At 41.2% G+C, this 22193-nt stretch overlaps 1 protein-coding gene across 16 annotated transcripts in view; it reads right to left on the bottom strand.

Annotated features, from left to right (window-relative positions):
• The window catches only part of PTPRF (protein tyrosine phosphatase receptor type F), a 375635-nt gene that overhangs the window by 177656 nt on the left and 175786 nt on the right, over positions 1 to 22193 (bottom strand). For all 16 annotated transcript variants that reach the window (XM_064428625.1, XM_064428623.1, XM_064428629.1 and 13 more), the window contains exons 4-5: positions 16214 to 16359; positions 13421 to 13562 (exon numbers count right to left, since the gene is read on the bottom strand). In XM_064428625.1, the coding sequence (XP_064284695.1) occupies positions 13421 to 13562; positions 16214 to 16359 (288 nt within the window). The remainder of the gene's footprint in view (positions 1 to 13420; positions 13563 to 16213; positions 16360 to 22193) is intronic.

Genomic DNA, 22193 nt, shown 5'->3' with positions numbered 1-22193 from the left:
ATGCCTGAGGTACACATCAGTAGAGGCCAGAGAACCATGTACTTGAAGGAACCATCGCTCCAAGCATGGTCCTTACAGATTTCTCTGGCACTCATAATTGACTCCCGGCCAAAAAAAAAAAAAAAAAAAGAAAAAAGAAAAAGAAAAAAAATACTAACTTTCAGTTTCAATCATTGCAGCTGTTTCTTATATCAGCAAAATAGACTGTGAATTGCAATGCATGTACTTCTAGAAAAGCACAAAAACAGCACAGAGAATTTCAAGATGATCTAAAAAGGGAAGCCAGGTGCTAGAAAATAAGACAAACAACAGGGGCTTAATGAGCTCAAATGTTCAGCCTGTTGAAGAGGGTTTACAGAAGCCTATGTGGAAAAAGCGATCTCAAACATACAGAGAGCAGAGAAGAGGGTTTACAATCTCAGAAGAAACGAATGGCTTGAACTGGAGTTGAGATTACACAGTTTCAGCAATGGAATTGCATATAAATGATTGGAGTAAACTGACCAGTTAGTGCTGGACTTAGAGCTGCTTAGCACTTTTTTGGATGGTATAGTGTATAATTTCTTAAAGACATCCTTTAACAAATGTCTGCATGGCTGAACTGAAGAAGATGCAAGTAAGAGATACCAGACATGGACCCTCTCCAGAGCCTATGATAAACTGAAAGTGGACAGAGAGCCACGTACAGTGGCTGGTACGTGCCTGAACAGATGCAGTCTGCTCTCCCTGGGTACTCCCTGAAAGGCCTGAAGCAAGAGGAGTCTTATGGGTTTGGCTGCACTGGAAAGTGGTGTTAGAGACAGAATGTAACCACAAGAAAATGCATTAACTACACAACACAGCCAGAACCTTACTATGATTTAATAGTGGGTATAGCTTGCCTCATCAATGCAAAGCCACACTCCATTAGACAGACAACTCCAGATTTCTGCTTTTATCAAATGCAAGTCCCTAATAAGGGCCAGTCTGTATACTGGTTTGAACTAGGGGAAGAGGCTAGGGTTAGGTTTAACAATTAAGATATTTTATGGTTGCCAGACATTTTTGAATTGTTGGTGCCAGTCAGCCTTTAAGTCAATACACTGAAAGTTTCTGAGGTCTTCTCAAAAGCCAACACCACCTCACACAAACTTCAAAAATTAAAATTCAGAATCCTGGGAAGCAAGTAAACCAGAAAATCCTGCTTTTCAGTTTGACATATTCCCCATGATTCGGTGCAGAAAACAACCCCAAATGCTGCCAGCAAACACCAGGAGAAAGGAGGTGACACTGAAAAAAGTGGCAGCCTGCAAAGGGACTGACATCAGCTCGCATTCTGCAAGGCCAGGGTTGCTGGGAAAATCAAATTCAGCTATCTGAAATATGGAGAGAAGTCACAAAAAAGTACAAGGAGAACCAAAAGACTTTTCCTCTGCCAACCACAACAAATGGCTCAGTAATACAAAGTGTCAGTTGGCACTTGAAGCACAGTGGATGGCCAGAGAGAAAGTGCATTTTTAAATCATTAACACATTGGGAACACACAGATGTGCAGTTCAGCTACATCTGTGCATTGTAATTTCTACAGTAGTCACAACTTAATGAATCATCAATTGTGACAAGATCAATGAACCGAACTGCACAACAAACTAAAGCTAGTAAATTCATGCCTGGGGCAAGAGCTAAAGGTTTATTTTATTATTTTTTTAGTACTTCTATAATTTTTAGTGTCTAATTAGTAAAAACACAAATTCTCCAGAACCCTTTTATTTTTCCTCCCTTTTGAAAGTCCTACTGCAAAGGATAAAGATTTAATTCATGTTTGCTAAATTCAAGTCTGGATACTACTCATCTGATCAGCAATTTCTTCCTCAGGACCTGGAACACATGGCAGCAGAAGTTACAATGCTGGGATGTGCCCTACATGCCAATCAGATGGACTCTGACTGAGCCTACCACCTCTAGGCAAAACAACTGCTGTTTTTTCCACAAGGCCAGATTACTCCTGCAGGCAAAGCATCAGCTAAGATTCTCTGCAATGCTACTTTTGAAGGGACAAATGCACGTCCAAATCAAGCAACCAAATCATTTATTTGCAAAGAACACACACTGAGTTTTCCCCTGGCCTCAATCCATTCAACAACTTCAATGCTGAGTTTGTCGGTGACATGCATAATCCAGATAGGTGTCACATCAGTGATATTCTTACAGAAAATCTCTGTCCAAATTAACCAGGAGACAGAAAACCGCACCCTATCTTCTAACAAAGCAAGGTCCATGCAAGCAAAGGCTTTCCCTGCTGACCTCTTCACTCTTCCAGGTAAACCATATTAATCTCTACCATATGTAGGCTTTCAGTGCATTAATACCTGCCAGGGGTTCAGCTGGACTCTTGTCTCCCTTCCAGACAGGCTCCAGGGAACAAGCAGCTCTGCTTAGCTTGGCTTGTTAGTCACACATTCAGAGTGGAGCTCCATCTGGAAGGCACTTCCATGAATTGTAGCACTGCTGGCATGCACTACTCTCCCTCCCTCTCAAAGTGAAGGAGATGCAGGCTCTCTTTAGAAGGCTGATTCTGTTCCAGCTCCTGACCTTCTTTATACTGGATGTCTTGTCACCTTGGACTATGCATTCCCCAATCCATTACCTTCCCCTGCAGCAGCTTTTGTTAGTACCACCCCGTGTGCAGCTTATGCATTTTTCATCACTGTATTTATCATTTCTGTTCTCTCTCCAAGGACTTTCTCCTCACTGGGACCAACTGTGGAAATGTCTAAACCAAAGAGATACAGAAAAATAAATTCCAATATTGCCTTGCTTGTAAACAAAACACCATTTTGGAGCTGTAGTACCAAAAAGCAAGGTTCTGTGTTTTTATGGTCTCCAAAAGGTTAATATTTCCAACACCTTTCCAGTAGTATCAAAGCTAAAATATCACAATACCAGTTCTACTGCCTGCAGCACTTTGTGCAGCCAGTTTTACTTAAAGCATTCTGCATCCTGTGCTGACAGGCACTCTTACCACAAGGAAATTTTCCCCAGCCCCCCCTTGGAACAGCAACTCAACAGTGAACATTCACACACTATAGATGGAAAAAGTTATAGCTCTGATTGCTATTTAGACTTCTCCACTCAACTCTAACACCCAAGAACCTGGAAAGGTTTCATCCATGCTGGACCCTTGTGATAAAAGGATTGAAGGAACAGAGCAAAGGATTAGTACGACAGATGAATATACTGCAGTGTTTTCCCATTGCAACATCCAACCTACCTCATCAAGGCACTAGATAATCTTGAAAAGACAGATCTTATTATACCTCACACCTGCTGGTTTCCTTAGGATAAAGGATTTGAAAGAGCTATTCCGGAGCTCTGGGCAGAAAGAATCTGAGCAGGTGGGAGTGCCAGAAAGAGTCACTTACTTTATTATCCAACTGAAATAACCACAAGAATAAACAGCTGTTAGAAAAGTCTATGGGGAAGGTGGTATTTTACTACTACAACACTGGGCTTCTAAGACAGCACGTAGAATGCATATATTTTAGCTTATCTTGCTTGATACCAAACATACTTTAGTCGCAAGCAGCTCAAGTTAAAATTAACAACAAATGTTCACAACAATTACTTCTTGCATCCAAAATTAGGGCAAATTATTCCTTTTGCTCATTATCTGGGCACTGCATTTTAATAAGCATCACAACTATAGAGCCTTCCTGACATCATGCTGTATTATAAACAACACAAGACCAACAAGAGATCATAAGGACAACTACTTGTGAATCTTGTGAATAAGCATCATATGCAGAAACCAGCTGTTGGAATGATCAATATTACAGGTCTTCAGTGCAAAACCTGCTTTGTTTTGCACCTCAGACTAAGACCAAAAGGCAGCCCATCAGCAGCAGTTACATGATTTTCCGTTTTCTACAGGAGAGAAAGTTAAAATACTTATTGAATGCTCTCTTCCAGAGGTATAGTAAGAAACACACATACCTCTGCATGGATATGCTCTCTTCTGACAAGCTGTTACTGTTGCAGATTTATTAGCATGCACTTTTATTCCAGTTTCACACTTTTCTGGCTTACATTTTGAAATGTTGATTTTCCCAAGAATTACTTAACTGGGGCTGTGACTTTAATTTTTTAGTGAGAGGAAGAAGATAAGACACTGAACCTAAGATGGTTGGATGGAACCTTCCTTGCACACAGTTTTTGCTATTGTAGCAGTAATCACTGCATTCCCCACAATCATAGTTATCACATTCCGCACTCTCCAGTCTCTGTTTTCCATTGGAGAACCTACTCTCCAGTTTTATCAAGGGGATATATTCTCCCATTTTTGCACAAGAAGGTACAGAAGATCACCATCTTAAGTGACTGTGTAAGCCACGGCATGCCAGTAAATGACAACAGGTCACTAAGCTGTGGGCAGTCTCTTGGCTATGAGTAGATACAAAAGATAATTGTGCAAAAATAGTTAATGCCTCAGAAAGGCTTTCCAGACACCTTGCTCTTGCCCTTCCATTTTTTCCTTGTAAGCAAAGCAGATAATCCACGTGGCATTATCAAGCAGCATTTCCAATTAATTTCCAGGAGTTAAGCAATTAGTTACTACTTCTTTCAGAAGGCTATTCCACAACCTAACAGACTTCAAAGACTCTACAAATACACACCAGCAACAAACTTTATTAGTCAGCAGGAGACAGCAGCAGGACTGACATACCAGCTACAGAGAGCACATCTGTCAATAACAGGTTGCCACAGATGCTCTCAGAACAAGGCAGCTTGAAAGAGATCCAGCCGTAAGAAAGGTCTTTTGAAACATCTGATGATAAAGACATATTATTTTAGTTTCCAATGGTCACCATTAGATGTTGAATCTGACAAGAAATGTGTGTGGGTTATTCTGACAAGGTTTACAGTTACACAAATTATCTAAAGGAATCAAGTTCTCATTTGCCTGTTCTAAATGAATTAAATAAATTTCCATTAAATGCCTTTTACAATGAGTAAATGATTAATTTATAATTATGGGGTTTCATGCCTTTTTTCTCCTTCTCTGAAAGGCTTCTAGAACACTGCATACACAGTTCATTAATAAAAGTATTTTCTTCCAAATAATAGTCCTCCAAAATAATTTTATCATCTGAGAGGCACCAGGTCCATCCTCAGACTAGTTATTACCAAATAAACATTTGAAGAGCTAAATCAGGGCTCACTGTCACCTAATCAACTCCACTCTCCTGTCAGCTATTTTTTATTAGTCGTGCAATAATGGTCCCTATCAACAAGTTCCTCGTACATCAGTTTTGAAATGATGAGATTCGTTAGCAGCCTTTGCACAAAAGTTGGGGCTTAAATTGACAGTGCTACGGAGATGCTGTAAATAAAGATGACAGTCAAAAAAATCAAGTCAGAAGAGCCAAATCACCTTAAGTGACAGTAATAGTACGAAAGATAAGAAATAATTAGAATTTTTGCTGTAAAGCTAGCACATATTGCTTGGAAACATGGGGGAGAGGAGAGGAGAGGAGAGGAGAGGAGAGGAGAGGAGAGGAGAGGAGAGGAGAGGAGAGGAGAGGAGAGGAGAGGAGAGGAGAGGAGAGGAGAGGAGAGGAGAGGAGAGGAGAGGAGAGGAGAGGAGAGGAGAGGAGAGGAGAGGAGAGGAGAGGAGAGGAGAGGAGAGGAGAGGAGAGGAGAGGAGAGGAGAGGAGAGGAGAGGAGAGGAGAGGAGAGGAGAGGAGAGGAGAGGAGAGGAGAGGAGAGGAGAGGAGAGGAGAGGAGAGGAGAGGAGAGGAGAGGAGAGTCAGATAAATGCAGAGAAGTTATGCTAGCCAGTGACCAACTGAATCAAAAAAGCAGCTATGACCCTAGAGTCCATTCAAACCTCTATCTCCAAAATTCATCAATTCATCAGTGCTTTTGAAAAGGCCTTTACAAGACTCCTTGTGTGTACATCCCTAGTAAAGCATGTTCAGAAAAGTCCCTGAAATCAAACAGGAACAGGTGCAGAATAGGAGAAAGCACTGAGGCCAGGAGAATCAAAAACAAGACTGACTCCCATGAAACTCATGCAGGGATTTTAGAGCAAGGGGAGGCTTAGCTGGCCCCCTTCTGCTTAACTAGGACCTAAACAAACACTCATTTTCCCAAAATAATCTGCTTTGAGATTTACAGTATTTGAATTACACCTATGTTATTTTTGCCTTTTCTTCCTCCATAATATCTAGTAGAAGAACTTTACAGGACACGGTCGTCCTCCTTGGCAGCCTTCACTTTGCTGCTCCATTCCCCTGCCATTTTCAGACTACCACTCTTCTTAGCCTAGGCCTGTGACGTGTTTCCCCCCCTGGTTTTACTGCCTACTGACCATCACAATCCCAGTGCTGTCAAAGCTTTCCAAACATGGTTGTGAGCATAGGGGGTCAGGGCACAAGGGAATGCCAGCCTTTCTGCAGGGACACGAAAGGCAGTGCTGGTGGTTGCTGCCTCCCAGCTGGGACCGATGATCTGTTCCAACAGAGAGTCAAAACAGATTAACTTAAACCACAGACAATTTAATCTAACCTGTCTGATTTCAAACTGGAACACAGAGGCAGAAGCAGTCATCTGGCCATCCCTGGCCTCAGCTGGGAGATGGCAACCCACAGGGACACCTCTCCAGCAAGACAGAAACCTGCCTGCATGAGCACATCCCTGTGAGAGAGCTCAGCTAATCTGCTTGTGCCTCATTTACCTATAGGAATAGGCTGAACGTTTTGACAGCAGAGCAGCGCTAGAACGGCCTGACACACTTTTCAAGACAATCTCCCAGGAAGCTCTAAGGTAACACAGAGGGAGAAGCAACTTGTCTCAACACCCTAGCCCAAGAAAAAAGAAGTAGTAATGCCCAAGACTCAATTATTCATTTTCATAACAGACAGAAGATACCAGTGGGTTGCCACAAGGCTGTGAATAAACATGCACATATCTGAATATCTTCATGAGGGACTTCAGAAATGAAGCAAATAAAATGGAGACAACTACTACTGGCAACAGAATTTCTTAATCTAAAGATTAAGCTAAAAATCATTTCCAGTACCAAAGTCAGAACTTACAAACTGTTAAATAAACTTGGAATAAATCAAATATGTGAGACAAGAAGCTCTCAGAAGTCTTTTACAGGATATAAGCACACAATTACAACTTCAAGCTGCTTGGCAATATAAAACCTGTGATACAGCTTTTGCAGAATTCTGCAGAATATACTCTTATTCTTGTTTGTTTGACGCTTAAAGTTCACTTCTTTTTACCAGGAAAGTCCTTCCCAAACTGCAGGTGCGGCTTTTGGGCATTGCAATACCACTGAAACTTGCTGCTAAGAATTGTGACAACACCCCATCCTGTTACAGATGTCATCTCATAGGACCTCATTTGAGAGGTAATATGCAGAAACAGCCATTTGCTGCAAAAGAAAAACGTTCTCAAGATTAAGAGGTCACTACCTATTCAGACACAAGGTTTTATGGGAGTGCACAGCTCCAAAGGGTTCAGCTTGGCATTAACAATGTGATATTTCATATAAAACTTTTCAAAGGTTGTATTTCTTGCTTCATAAACTTGTGGAATGAACCTGGATGTTAACCTTAGTGCATGGCAGTCTTCTGAGAGAACTTGCTATCACGGATACATTACACGGTTATGTGCCATTAGTTAATCATTTAAACAGAGATAAGAAATGGAAATTATGGCATTTGGGTTGATACGTTCTAAAGATCTGCTGACTCTCCTGTTTGAAGGAGAGACCAACAACAGTTAAAACTTTTCTTCACCTGAGGAAATTACTTCTTTGTCTTTCACTCACAGCCAAGAAAGTCTCTCTTGTTAAATATTATAAAAATAAACTGTAAGAGTGGGACTAATGTTGTTACTGAATCCAATATTTAACAGCAAATAAACATAATATACATAGAACCAGGAGTTCCACACCTGGATTAAAATGATAGGTGCTCCATAGATACCAAAACTTAAGCAGCTGAAACACATTCTCAGATACCATGGCAGTCTAGGTTTTGGCAGCATGGCACATGATGGTGATACAAGTAAAACAGCCTCTGTAAATGTTCTTGGTCTAACTGAAACTGATCACAAATTCTCCTAAATCTTCTGTATGCAGTGGGACTAAGAGACCACCTCGTTCCCCTCAGAGGATCCTTTTAGCCACACTGGTCAATGCTAGGGAAATAACTGGAGTTTTTAGCATGATGACAGGGCTCCTGAATTGACCAACCAATACTGGGCAACCTGCTGTCAAGCAGTACAATGCACTCTTTCCTTGAACACTATTTAGGCCTCAAAAGCACAGGTCCACACGAGCTCAGATTTAGATTCTTTTAGGTGACGACCTGAACTTTGCAGTGAGGCCATGAGTAGTTGGCTTAATGTTTCTCTTTTTAACGAGCACAGGACATGCCAAGACCCAATGAAAAGCAGACAGACTCAGGTTTCTTCATTTCTCTGTGCGTTACTGCGTGTGCATGAAAGCCATAGTTGCAGAGGTCCATAAACTGCCTGCCTCCTACAGGAAGTGCTATTGGAATTGCCTTTGTAGAGCTAAGAACAGGAGTAGGACTTCTGCAGTAGGATCACAGCAGTCTTTCTTCCCAGGGAGAGACCAAAGGATGTTGGAACAGTTAATTAACATTAAACATGTAGAAGAAAGACCTGTCCTCTCTTGACCAGAGACATGAAGAGAATAGTACCAATCCCAGGAGCAGCAGAGCACAGGGAGCTTTAATTCATTTACACAGTCATGCAAACAGATTCAATTTCCACTCTGTAATTGTTTCAATTTTACAACAAATTGCAAGAAATTCTTCCTGGCAAAAAGATGCAAAAGCAATGAAGCCAAAGTACAGTGATCCAACTGATCCTTTTGTAACTAACCAAACATAAACAAGGATTAAACATAGCTCTGTTTACTAACTAACTTCTGTTTACTATTCCAATGACAAAAATCACTTTTAGATGAATGTTTACAAAAAGGGCATATTGGTTCAGGCCTTCCGAGATCTAGCTCTCTGCAGAAATCATTTGTAACAGTCAAATGTTTACCATTTACAGCATTTCAAACAGGGTAACCCCAGGAACTGGAATGCAGCTGGCAGATGGTGAAAGAAATTAAGCTCATGACATGGTTCAGCAAACAGCAAATTATGTTATGCTAGAAGTGCTTGCCACCCCAGGACAACTGCTGCACTCAGAAACTTTTTAGGTGTGCTAGTTTTGGCTGGGATAGACTTAATTTTTTTTTTTTTATAGTAGCTTGTATTGGGCTGTGCTTTGGATTTGTGCTGAGCACTATGTTGATACCATGGGGATGTTTCTGTTCACAGTAAAACACCAGGGCTGCAGTGAAATGCTCCTAAACTTCCTCAACTTCTGTCAGCACAAAGCCAGCCAGCAAAACTTAAATTTCCTGGTTACCTTGAAACTGAAACCCTCTGCGCAAGAACTTCCTTGGTTCTTCTGTCTGTCCTCTTTAAGAGGAGTTGCTCTCCTGTGGAGCCTGGCAGCACTCTCCAGGCAAATAACTACATGCCACATGATTAGGAGTCTGGGATAGAGGCATAGGGGATTTGCATAGATCTAGAATGGAAATTGGAGATGGTATTTTCATTTAACCTACTTAAAAACAAAGGGAAATGAAACCAAATATATTTAGTGTCACTTGGATATGACTATGCTCTGGATTACAAGGGAGTGAAAAAAAGACTGCTTGTAAAGCATTAAAGGACCAGTTGCAATTAACTGGTTTTCCAGTTCTGGAAATCAAAACTGAATGTCCTATTTGGAAAGCCCTGGGAGAAGGGACTGATAACATACTTTGTATCTGAGCTACCTTTTTCTCCCAAAGAATCAATATACTTCTCCCTGCCCCTTGAAGACCATTTTTTTCCACTGCTTTTCCTTACCTTCCCATTGGGTGGAAACTGCTAGAAAACAGACTGAAGGCATCCTTTGGTGAACAGGCAACCAGAGACAAACACTGTTACCATCACCTTTCCCAACACAGCTGCAATGCAGAGCATATGAGTCTCATAGAAGGACATAATGGACTTCTGCACTCCTGACATCAGCTTGTTGCTACGTTCTCACATGCTGGCATCCTTCCTACTTTTATTTCATATAACCTCCCTATTTAAAATGTTCTGTAATTCTCAACATTACCACTGAATAATATATTTATTAATTTGTTAGTGCCACTAACTGTCCCTGAGGCTTTTCTTGAGAATGTGTGTCAGCTTATTTATTCTAGCTTTCCCCCTCCCTGCACTGCTTTCCTCCTCTGCCAAGCAGAAACATACTTCTGTGCTGCTTCAGGTCATAATTGGAAAAAAGATAGAAATGTTCAATATGACTCATACATAATTCAGCTTATCAGCTACCCAGGAGAAATGAGAAGAGAAGGTATACGCATGTCTGTTTCTTCTACTATCAACTGGAGAAATAATTTCCAGTTACACAAAGTATACGTAGTTTGGTCACAACAGGATCTGCAGTTAGAAGGGAAAAATGAGAGACATGGAAGCAAAGAATAAAAGGGCAGTAGGGAACCAAACTGTTAAAAAGAGATTCACTTATGTGAGAATTCCTGATTCCCCAGGAAGACTGGACTCATGCTTCTCTCTTAATACTCAGAATAAAATAAGTTGGCAATTAGAAAGGATAACCTGCTTCTGATCTGTAATACATCGCAGAAATCTAAATAAAATAAAGCTCCAGCTTAGTTAGCTACAAAGGCATCTAGTAAGGAGCCTGCTGAACCCTAACTGTGACTTCTGGATTTAATGTTAAGGCCTATGTTCTAAAGGCAGATTGTGAGAAGGAGCATTAAAACTTATTGTTATAAAGGATTTTTAATGTAAAAATCAATACATGCTGTGTACTTAGCAGCATGTAACCACGAGGACGTCTACGATAAGCTTTGTCATGCACCAGGGACCACTGCATTAGTCAAATTCTTGAAAGGAAATGCAGAACGTCTGTATCATTCAAACTGCCATCTGAGACCAATTACGGAAATTATTTTAACCCCAAAAGCAGAGGGAAAAATCCAGTCCTAGTTGACAGTCTTGAGAGTACCAAGGGTCCCACACTAAATGCATAATTTTCAAATACCTCTACAAAATTAATGTTAGAAAAGTGATGGCATAACACAGAATTTGGGCACTATTTTTTGGAAGCCATTGAGAGTAAACAACCACAATCACGGCAATATCTACTTTGCCAAAATGTAAGCAAACAAGTATTAATAGCGACTTTAAAAAATATTATAGTCACAAAATGCAGAAACATTATAATCTCTATCAGACAATACAGAAAAATAAGATAACGTGACTGAAAAATTACAAGGCTGACTGTAGAAAAGTCTCAGAAAAGGGAAATGTAAAACATATTTTCCTAAATAAAAATACATCATAACAGAACTCCCCTTCTTTGTCAGTTAAACCAACATAAAAGGTACATGACGCTCTTCATCCTTGCAGTCAAACTCACAATTCTATATGCACGAGCACATACAAATTGTTAGGCAGCAAATGTTTCTTAATTTCGCCCATTACAAGAGTGCCCAGCAAGGGGTCGATACTCTTCAGGTTGAGTGGAAAACACAGCCCCCACAGCCCGCAGATCGTTTTTGACCTGATGGGATCATGTTCAACTATCATTACTCCCAATTAAACGAATTCTCCAAACAGAAAAGCAGGCTCAGTGCTTGACTGCTACTGACTTTTGCTTCTGCAGCTGTTAAACTGTGTGCCTGCATGTCTTTTCCTGTCTGTGGTGTTTCCTAACATTCCCTATTTATGTGGTGGTCTGCAAGTTTTACCTCATCAGGAAATCAGCAGGAGCACCATGAAGCTAAGAAATACTGTTGTGCTCCTTGATGCAAGGCATGTCTCTGTGGGCCTTTGAACACTTAACACAGAGCAAATAAATTATTAGCGTGTGTGTGCATGTGCATACACATCCAAGATAAAGGCAACTACAACCAAAGGGAACAGGAATGTGCATGGAAGAGTAGTATTCAAGCATCCAGTATCACAAAAATCCAGTTGCAGGAAGCATTTAAATGCAGATCTGCACATGAACAGCTGAAAGAGCTCCAGTGAGCTTTGTGCACTCACATACACTGCTGCAAAGGCAAGAAGTAACAAAAAGAATGTGATTTTTGTCCCCCAATAATTTTCAAGTCTATAGCACTTGTTATCCTATTCTTAATAATACTATTACTGGAGAGCAAGCTGATCTTTAAGATGCCCCACCTCCAGAAACAAGATACACAATCACATCAGGTATTGAATGATTTCTATGATTCCCATCACCACGGTGCCTGAGCACATTACAGTTGTTTAATGTATTCTTTGTCACAGAGCAGAAAGGAAAATATGATTACCTCTATGCTATAAATGGGGATGGGAGAACAAGGAACAATAGGCAACTTGTCATGTGTGGCTGGCACACTCACCACTGGGATAACCACTGTCCTCTGATTCAAAAATCCTACAACAATAAACACTTTCCAGTCTAGTTTTTTCTTTACTTAGAAGTTTCTACATCAATCTGCAAACCTCAAGCAATTTGCCTAAGCCTTTTCCTGCTTGTAAGGGGTAAAAATGCATTCGGCCAAATGCCCCAGATTTCTAACATCTCAGTACATTTACAAATTCCTATATATAAACACATGATAGAACACATTTATGTGCTGGAAAAACCTCATCTCTCTTAAAAGCAGAAAAGAATTCCGACAACTTAATATTTTTAAAAATCAAGTGTTCACAAGCCTGTTTATATCTAATAAACTGTTTTTCCACAAACATTTAGCAGAAACAACACAGCAAGCAAAATAAAACCTGCTCGTACAGCAAACAAGGAGAAAAACCTATTCCTTAACAGGAGAGACAGAATTAAAAGTTGTGAGTACAGTGAAAAATAAACACAACTAAATTTTACATCACATTAAAAACCTAAAGAGTAACCTGAAAATCTATGTGCTGATTTAATCCAGAAGATGCAAGGTACAGAAGGAAGCAACATAGATTAAGTTTCTGATTGTCAGATGCAATACTTAGATACCCTGAAGATGGGTATTATATGAAAGCAAATAGATGAGAAAAGTATACAAATGTCTCTGTAGATAGCCCTCCAAGTCAGAAATGACACCTCTCAATCAGACAATAAAAACACACTAAAGACAGCTGAGAATCTGCAATCCTTCCATGACTGTCTCAAAAATATGATATTCTATTATAGGAGAAATTATAGCAACTGCTGCAGGAAGAACAGAGCTTTACCCAATCAAGCTAGAATATCACCACACCATTTAAATGAAGCACATCAACATGTAGCTGCCAAAGCCACGTCTCCTGCCACTTAAGGAATGCAAAAACTTCCCCCTTACCTTCCAACACAGTTAACTTGGCACTGGTGTTTATCTCCCCCACACTATTGGTGGCTGTGCACTCATAGATAGCCTCATCTCGGTGGACACGCAGGGGCTGTATCCGCAGAACTGATCCCGATCCATCATCGAACTCGATAACCTTTGAAAATGAAAAGAAAGCACTTCATTACTGGCACCTTCTGCAACAAACACTGAAAGTCAAAACAATCTAGGGGTTGAAGAACAAAAACCAAAACAAAACAAACCCTGTAAGCCCTAAATACCATGCACTGAGTTAAGTGTTCCAAATGCAGTAGCACAAAAATTTCAGTGTCAAGCAGGTATTTGTCCTCTGAGGAGGCCAGAACAAATGAAGATCCAATGAGGTTCTTTATGGATCAATTAAGGTTGACAAATTATCAACCTGGTAATAAAGATGTGAATCTGATGATTTAAAACATCTGAGCCATATTTGCACTAATGATTTTACTAATCACTGGTAACAATTTAGTGCCAACTTTCACCTTGATGGAAGAGAATGATATACTCCTGTGGGATCGCAGGGAAACAGTAACAAAACTTGAATAAAACCTGGAGCATCTACAGTGCATGCTAACTCCAGCAGAGAGGGGTTTTAATGTTCTTCAGCACTGGGTACTTTGCAACTCTGGTATAATCAACAATGATGTAATTACACTTCCTTCCCCAGCATAAATAAATTAAGTCGTTAATAAATCATTGTCTTTCCATCCATCCTGCTAAGCTGAAAAATGCATTACTCTGACTTATACATGGAAGAAAAAGGCATTTATTAGTTTGTAGCTGGATCACTATATGCTATTTCATAACAGCAAGGCTGTGAAGGCACAGCCTCAAGCCACTATTAATGCCAAACTCACCCTTCTTCTATTACAGAGAAGTTGGAAATACCACCTGATGTGCAGACAGTGACAGCATGAGGGAAAGGCAGATGCCACCCACTCCTGTCCCTTGGGAACTGAGGGGGAGATGAAGAGACTTAAAGGATCCTTCGTTCCAGACCTGGATGTCAACCTAGGGCTGCTACCCCCATGCAAAACTTTCACCCAATTTTCAAGGGCCTGTTTAGGAGCACTTCCCACAGCATAAAGATCAAAAGAAAGAGAACAGGAAGGAGGAAAACAATGCACCACAAGACTCTGCAGTGACAGGAGAAATAGGAAGAAATCAAAAGGTAACAAAGACCACAAAAAAAATCTGTTATTCCTCATGCTAGAAGGAATAGCCCTTCTGTTTCAAGAAGAAACCCCTAATACAGTCAGGTAAAGAAAGAGAAATATGAATATCACCATAATACACTTTAAAGAATTAATTTTTAAAAAACACTTATCTTTAAATTAAACACGAAACTGTGACAATATACTAAATCTTCACAAAGGGCAGAGCGACTGCTAAATTTTAAAACAAGACAAAGTCAGCTACAGAGATTAATTCACTTCAGTGATAAGGACTAAAAAGCCAAGAGATGAAACAGCAGAAATCTCTTTTGCCCTCACTATCCTTTGAACAAACACTATGTGATAGGAACAGAGCTACAACTACTAAAGGCCAGACAGATGCTGAGGCCAAAATGTTGTTAATTTGCTAACAACGGATACTTCTTCTGTGTCACAACTTAGCATGTGTACATCAGATTTGGTTTTTTCCTCCATTTAAACTTACTTCCAAATTATCCCTAATTAAGACTAATAATGAAGTAAAATTAATAGTTACTTAGGAAAAAAATAATCACTATCTCCTGACACAAGCCATGCATCCAAACTGATGTGAACAGAGGTATGAAATTGCTCATATAAATGTATATAATATAGCATAGGCCTCTGTTAAACCACAACAAGCACCAAATTCACTATAAAGGTTGTATCTACTTACAAATTAGAATGTTTAAATAGTTACTATACAAAAAAAACCTTTACCAGGGAAAAATAACAATGTAAAACAAGATTAAAATTGATTACTTTAATCAAGGTTTTCTGCTCACATATGAATTCATGATTAAAATTGGTGAGTTGAATCAATCCATTCTGGGCAGCAAAGTCATCTTGTGCTCCAGTCAGGAAAGCAAAAACATCAAAGACAGGGGATTAGAGAAAAGGCAGCAGAATTGTAGAAGGGTCACATTTGCAAGGGCAGTTTCAGAGAAGGGAGCCCAACACCAAAAAGGAAAGGGGAGAAAAAGGTGGAGAAAGTCAGTGAAAATGTATTTGCTATGTAAAATATAAACCAAATTGGACCCCTTTTCAAAGATGTTTCTGATACCTGCTGTTCTCCCTTCCTTTCTCTCCTACTTTAGCTCACAGGGACGTCAATTAACCCTTCACCATTCCCCTTCCAAGTACCTTTGGGGGAGGGATGGCAGTAGCCACCACTTAGAATGATTTTCAGTAGTGTTTTGGCATCTCACTTTTGAATTCAACTGGGGATTGCAGGTCAAAGAGGTGCCTTATAAATTCTGACAATGAAAAGAGAAAAATACTGCTAGATCCAGCTCTTATCTGCCATCCAATTCTCTGTAAGCCCCAGTCTCCCATCTAAAGGAGGATGTCCTGTTGGTGTGTTTCCAGCATCATGCTCAAAGGACACCACCTGCTCCACAGATTGCATTGCTGCAGGGAAGGAAGCCTGCTTTACACTGAAGCTTTACACTCTGTATTGAAGTGATGAAGAGATACCCAGGTTGCAGTGATGATTATTGTGCAATTAAGACCTGTGAGGATTAGATTGATCACCAAATTTTTGGGTTTGGGCTTTTTTTTTTCTTTTGGTAATTACCTCAAACCGCTGAGAACTGACTTTCTTCCCCTTCTTCATCCACGTGATACGAGGTTTGGGCTCTCCTGTTGCCTGACACACAAAAGAGGCCACTCCTCCAGAAATCCCAATCTGATCTTCAGGAGCCTTCATAAACGTTGGCTTGCCTGGAAAAATAACCAAATCACCCCCATGAGGACATAACATCAGATAAGCATGGAATGTGTCATGTTAATTTAAATTATAAGATAACTGCTACTCTTACTACAAATTCAGGTTGAATGGCCTCAGCCACACAAATCCAGTGCAGACTGCAACATGACAGGGACAGTTTCTGCTTGAGTACCTTTTTCTCCTAAAATGGATAAAGTCCATCTGGCTTGCCTATAAATGAGGGTAATAGAAGGCTCCCCCCTGCCCCTTGGGCCTTCATTCAGGTATATGAAAATTGGGAACCATTTTACAGTTTATTTTTTAATAAATGGATTTTTACAGATTTATACATACTCATAGCACTGGAAATTACAGAACAACTGACACACCAATCCTATGAAATGTACCATATCTTGACATTAGTTTAACTGAAAGCTGTTAACACATCTGTAAAAATTAACAGATAGAGTTTTAAGTATACAAATAACAACCTTTAGTTTCATTTTAAATGTGGACTGACATATAAATCCTACAGTTTAAGTATCTGGAAACCTGCAGTGGCTAGCCTATGCTTGTTAAGAGACTAATCACTAGAAATGAAAGTCAGCAAAGAAACCAAAATAGCATTCAGGCATGAAAGACTTGGCAAAAATGAAAAAAAAAAGTACATAACATTTAAATAATCAATTAAAAATCTCATGAAAATAGAGCTGTGTCTTCAAGATTTAAATAATGGATTCAGATGGATAACAGTATGCATCCAGGTTGAATGGTTGTATTATTTTTCTGCACTTGCTGTATGGGAAAATTTTACACTATGTGATCTGAGGATCATCTTGAAATACTGCTTTGTCCTCATGAGACTCATTTGATGATCCCATATTGCCATAAAGCACTAAAACATTTAACTCCACAGGGAGAGTTAACAGAATCCACCCATGATGCCATTCCATGCACAGGTCACACTATCACCATGTTTCAAATACAATTATGATCAACCACCTCAAAGATGAACCTGACCTATAAACAGGTCAGAGACAGCTGCTGGCACGTAGAAAGGAGCCAGAGTAAGAGAACAAACCTATTCAACCCCAAGATAACAAATGACCCCAATGACCCCAGCAGAGCTGCTGGTGGTTCCACACCTTCACATTCCAGACACATCCATGAGTGTGTCCTTGAGACAGAGGGGCATGACATCTGTCAGCCCAAGTGCTTTGACCTCTAGACAAACTGAGGGCTGAATTTCCCTGATCTCAGTGGGATACAAACTCAGTGATCCCAACAGACAACAGCCTTTAAATGCATTTTTCTAATGTACGAAATTTAAATTCTATGGGTGCAGTTGCAGTTACATCTGAACCAGGCAGGCAGTGGCAGCTACTGAAGAGGGCAGGGGCAAATGCTCTGCTCCTCATTCCCCTCACCACCCCTCCCTGCCTCCAGACACCGGCATCTGAATCCTACAAGGAGCCCCAGCATCATCAAAGCCTCTGTGGAACAGATTTGGGCTCCTAATCTGGCACAAAGATGCTTTTTTTCTTCTTTTCCAAGCAGGGGATGGAGAGCAGTGGCTCAGGGTAGGATGAGGCAGAGCCCAGGGCACAGCACCTTTCTCTCAGCAACTGTGTAGAGCAATTTCACCCCTGAACTGCAGTCCTGTGAGACTTAGCTGAAACTGTGGGACCTCCTCAAGCCTAGTTCCACCTCCTGGTTTAGCTCACATTAAGTGCTTGTGCTGAGCCCTGTCCTGGCAGTGTGGCATGGTGTGACAATGCACACAGCCACTCAACCAAGTGAACTACTTCAATCCTCCCTGCTTTTGACAAAGTCCAGAGACCAGGTTCTGCCTTGCTCCAGTGCATGTATCCCAGGCCAGGGAGACTGCCAAAGGCCCAGGATGCTTTCTGCTTCTCTCACATGGCACCACTGCCTGTGAGGGGTGTCGGGGTGTGCTGCAAGATGGTCTTTGTGAGGAGAGTCAGGGCTGCCCTGTGCTGGACACAGAAGTCCCACCATGCCCCCACAGCAGGGCACAGTCAGGCTTGTCATGGTGGTGCCTCTGTAGTAATGGATTAAGAAAAGACAGAACACCTCATAGGTGTGAGGAATGAGGTAAAGAGTGGGAAACAGCCCTGTGAGCACCAAGCCAGAGGGGCATGAGGAGCTCCAGGTGCCTGAGCAGGTATTTTCCTGCAGCCCACAGAGACACCATGGTGAAGCAGGTATTTCCTGGCAGCCCACAGCCAGGCCTGCAGCTGGCTGAGGCCAACCCGCTGGTTTCACAGTGAGGGACCAGGCCAGACCTGCTGTCACCACGTGGAGAGCCACCCAGCAGCTGAGGCCACCCACAGCAGAGGAAAAGAGGGGCTGGCAGTCCGCCGCTGCGGAGGCAGCGGGACAGCAGAGCCCCCCAAAACCTGCAGCACCCCATGCTCCACACGGGCCGTGCTCGTGTGCTGGGGAGCCACCAGGCACCCCCGTGGGGACATGCCAGCCCCAACCCCGGCCGAGCTGGGGGTCACAGCTGAGACACTGCAGTGCAGACCTGGAGCTCTGCTGCTAGCTCAGTCTGATTTCCAAAAGGCCCTGGTGGACAGTGGATCCAGCACGGCCAACATGGCTTGCGCAGAAGTGGATACATGCTCTGCCCTCAACAAGCTTCTCTGAAGGAGTATCACAGACCAGGCCTCACCATAGAAATTCCTCACGAAAGTGTACTGAATTTTGCCATCCTTGGTGTAGAGAGCCCCCAGGACTGTGCTCAAACCCCAGAAAATGCCTTTTAAAGACATGATGGCTGCTGTCTAAAGGCTTTGGCACATTGTCCTGACATGAACAGCAAGCAATTATTAAGTCTGCTTGCTTAACTGATGCTGATTCCACATATTTACTCATCTATAATCATGTCTATTTCTACTTAGTTTGTATTTACATATATCTCTGTTTATTCACCTCTCATCTATTCCAGAGAAATGTTAATTTACCATTCAGGCTGCTAGTGATGGCATTGTGATTGACTGTTTTGCTATGCAGTGTGCTGAGCTGATGTCTTGTATTGCACTTCAGCAGCTGATTTGGTTTTCTGATTTTCTGTTATTTACTCTGTGATCTTAGTAAAGTAGTGTAATTTTTTTCAAATGGCAAATACAGCAGAATCCAAAAACTTTTGTCCTTGAAGAATACAATGCAATTATATCTCTGACTTTATACTTACTCCCCAGCACATACACTGAGGACTTACTTTACTTCTGTACATTTAAAAAAGATCAATACTATTAAAACCAGAACAAAAGGAAACTGAACATTCATTTGCAGTAAAAGCTAAAAAACCTGCTGCCTTGATTTTACATTGTTGCAATGAACCTTTTTCCCCTGCACATTTGAGTGACACTGATTTCTGGAAACAATTTAAATCCTCCAAGACTGGTCACAAAGTACATCTGTACATAAACCAAATTCTCAGTCTGAGAAAGGGTATTTCTACAAAGGCATGTTAAACATTTCTATGCCCTGAAATTTTGAAATGGAAGGAAAGAACTGATTAAGCAAACCTATAATCCTGAGTCCTGGCCCCAGGACAATAGAGTCAGGCATGAGTGTATTTTTATACTGATTGGTAACTGCTACAGCAAACCCCAAAATTCATCCCAATGAGAGCTAACATAAGCACAAGAGAGTATCCACTGAACTCCCGGTGTCTGTGAAAAATGCAGGTGAAGTGGACTAGACAATCTTCACATCTCCCCTCCAACCAACATCTCTCTAACTCTACTGCCCAGAGAAAGCTGCCATGAGACTATCACCAGTTACCTCCAAGGGGCAACACTGGGGAGAGGGCCAGATCATGGTACGAGCTGTTTTTTTTAGCCCATTTTGAGCATTTGCAGTTTTATGGTAGTGCTAGAAACACAGTCAGAAAAAATAAGGATGCACTGACAATAGAGAATAACCTACATGCTGTCCTTTTCCTCTCCTTAAGTTCAAAATGAGCAATTTCCATAGAAGATTATGAATGTATGAAGGTTTAATTTAACTGTTTGTTGCTCAAACATGCTACATATAAATACAGGGAACTGAAGTGTCTTTTGCAGTGAAAACCTGTCCTTTCCCTGATAACCTATGGAGCAAAGCTGAAGATTTTCTGTTGAAAGCTTAATGGGTGGGGGGAAAGGAAAAAGACCTGTTGTAGTTCAAAGACAAATCTCTGAACTACCAGCTTGAGAGAACCTCCTGAGCAAGTCTTGGATGACAGCAGGGAGAGGTGCTGGATGGCTGGGTGCCCATCACACCCACCTTCACTTACTCCATCACATGGAGTAACAACTCCAGACTGGCATAGTTCCCATAAGTCCAAACTACTCCAGTCTTCCTCTCCCTGGGCTCTCTGCTCGGTGACAGATCCCTGGAGCACATTCAGGCCTCACACTCTGAACTAATTCTTGCTCCTCACTTCAAAAGCAAGTTCCTATTACACCAGGAATAGAAGTCACTGCTCTCACTTCTATTCACTCACAAGCTTCAGGCGGGAGAATGGGAAAACTTTCGCCTTCTTGGCTGAAATTTTCTCTTTTTGGTCTTTGCTCAAAACGAAATTATTCTAGAAAGCTTATGGGAACAACACAGTTCTGAGGAGGAAGACTGTAAAAAACAGAGTATTTCTTTCTCTTGCAAGAAACTGACTTCATCTTATTTGGCTGGGGGCAGAAAAATAACAACTTGCTCAGACATGCTCTCCATTGAGAAATTAAAACAAAAAAACAACATTTCAGAAGAAAAGGACTTTCCTTCCACATTTGGTAGTGTTGAAAAAGCCACTTGCCGAGCAAGCACAGATTTGTGGATAATCCTATAAAGTGAATCCCAAAGAGGGCCTCATGGCATGTAGGAGATGCTTGCAGAGATTTAGGCACACAGTGCTCTACTGAGCTATCCTGGAAAAATAGCAGAAAACTCATGCAGTGTCCTGAGCTGGATGTGTGGAGGGTTCAAAAGAAAAGCTCCTTTGAATTATATTCTAAAAGGTCAGCGAGAACGTGCAAAGAAAGCCAGAGACAGCCAGGTATGCTCTAACCAATATGGCTGTTGTCTGCCCTTCCCCGCAAAACAGTGTGATGGGCTTGGGAGGGGAACCTGAAGCCCTCAAAGACAGAACCTCAGGTTTCCTGGAGAGCCACTCACACATTTCCTGCAGGATACTTCAGAGCCAGGCCCAACCATGAAGATGCCTCTCTCTCATGTGTATGCTGTATATAAAATCACCGGTGTTCCCTGCTATTCTGGAAAATTTCTTGTGAAACAATTCTTATAAATCAGAAAACCATCTCAGCACCTGTTTTAAAATCTGCCCTACCAAACATCTGTAGCAGAAGAGTAAAATTTCAGTTCCCTTTTCCAGGTTTTCTTTTACCAGATAAGCTCAGAGTCACTTCATCACATGTGCTGTTTTCAGGCTGCGCAGCTTCTTAGCGAACCCAAAGGACCTTCCCAGGGAGAAAAGTGTCTCTTGTCAGATTTCCCTCAAGGCTGAGGACAGAGGTGTAGCCTCTCTCTACCCTGGCAAGGTGTCTTTTATATAAACCATGGTCTTTGAGGAGTAACATACAATCTGTATTACCTGACTTGAATACTAGCCAGATCCTTGAAAAACAATGCTGGGTCCTGGGTATTTAGCACAGATGCTTGCATTTTGATTGCATTAGGCACACAATTGTCACATAAAATATGTTTCCTTGTAATAATATACACAAATGTTAACCTGTTTTATTTCAAAGACCCATAATTTTCTTGAAATAAATGGGAAAATTAAATGGAATCCAGATGCATTTTCAGGATTTAGCACCCACAT

This window comes from Passer domesticus, chromosome 7, assembly GCF_036417665.1.
Source record: "Passer domesticus isolate bPasDom1 chromosome 7, bPasDom1.hap1, whole genome shotgun sequence".
NCBI classification, from domain to species: domain Eukaryota; kingdom Metazoa; phylum Chordata; class Aves; order Passeriformes; family Passeridae; genus Passer; species Passer domesticus.
The sequence above is the reverse complement of the archived record's forward strand: the minus strand, read 5'-3'. Positions and strand labels throughout refer to the sequence as shown.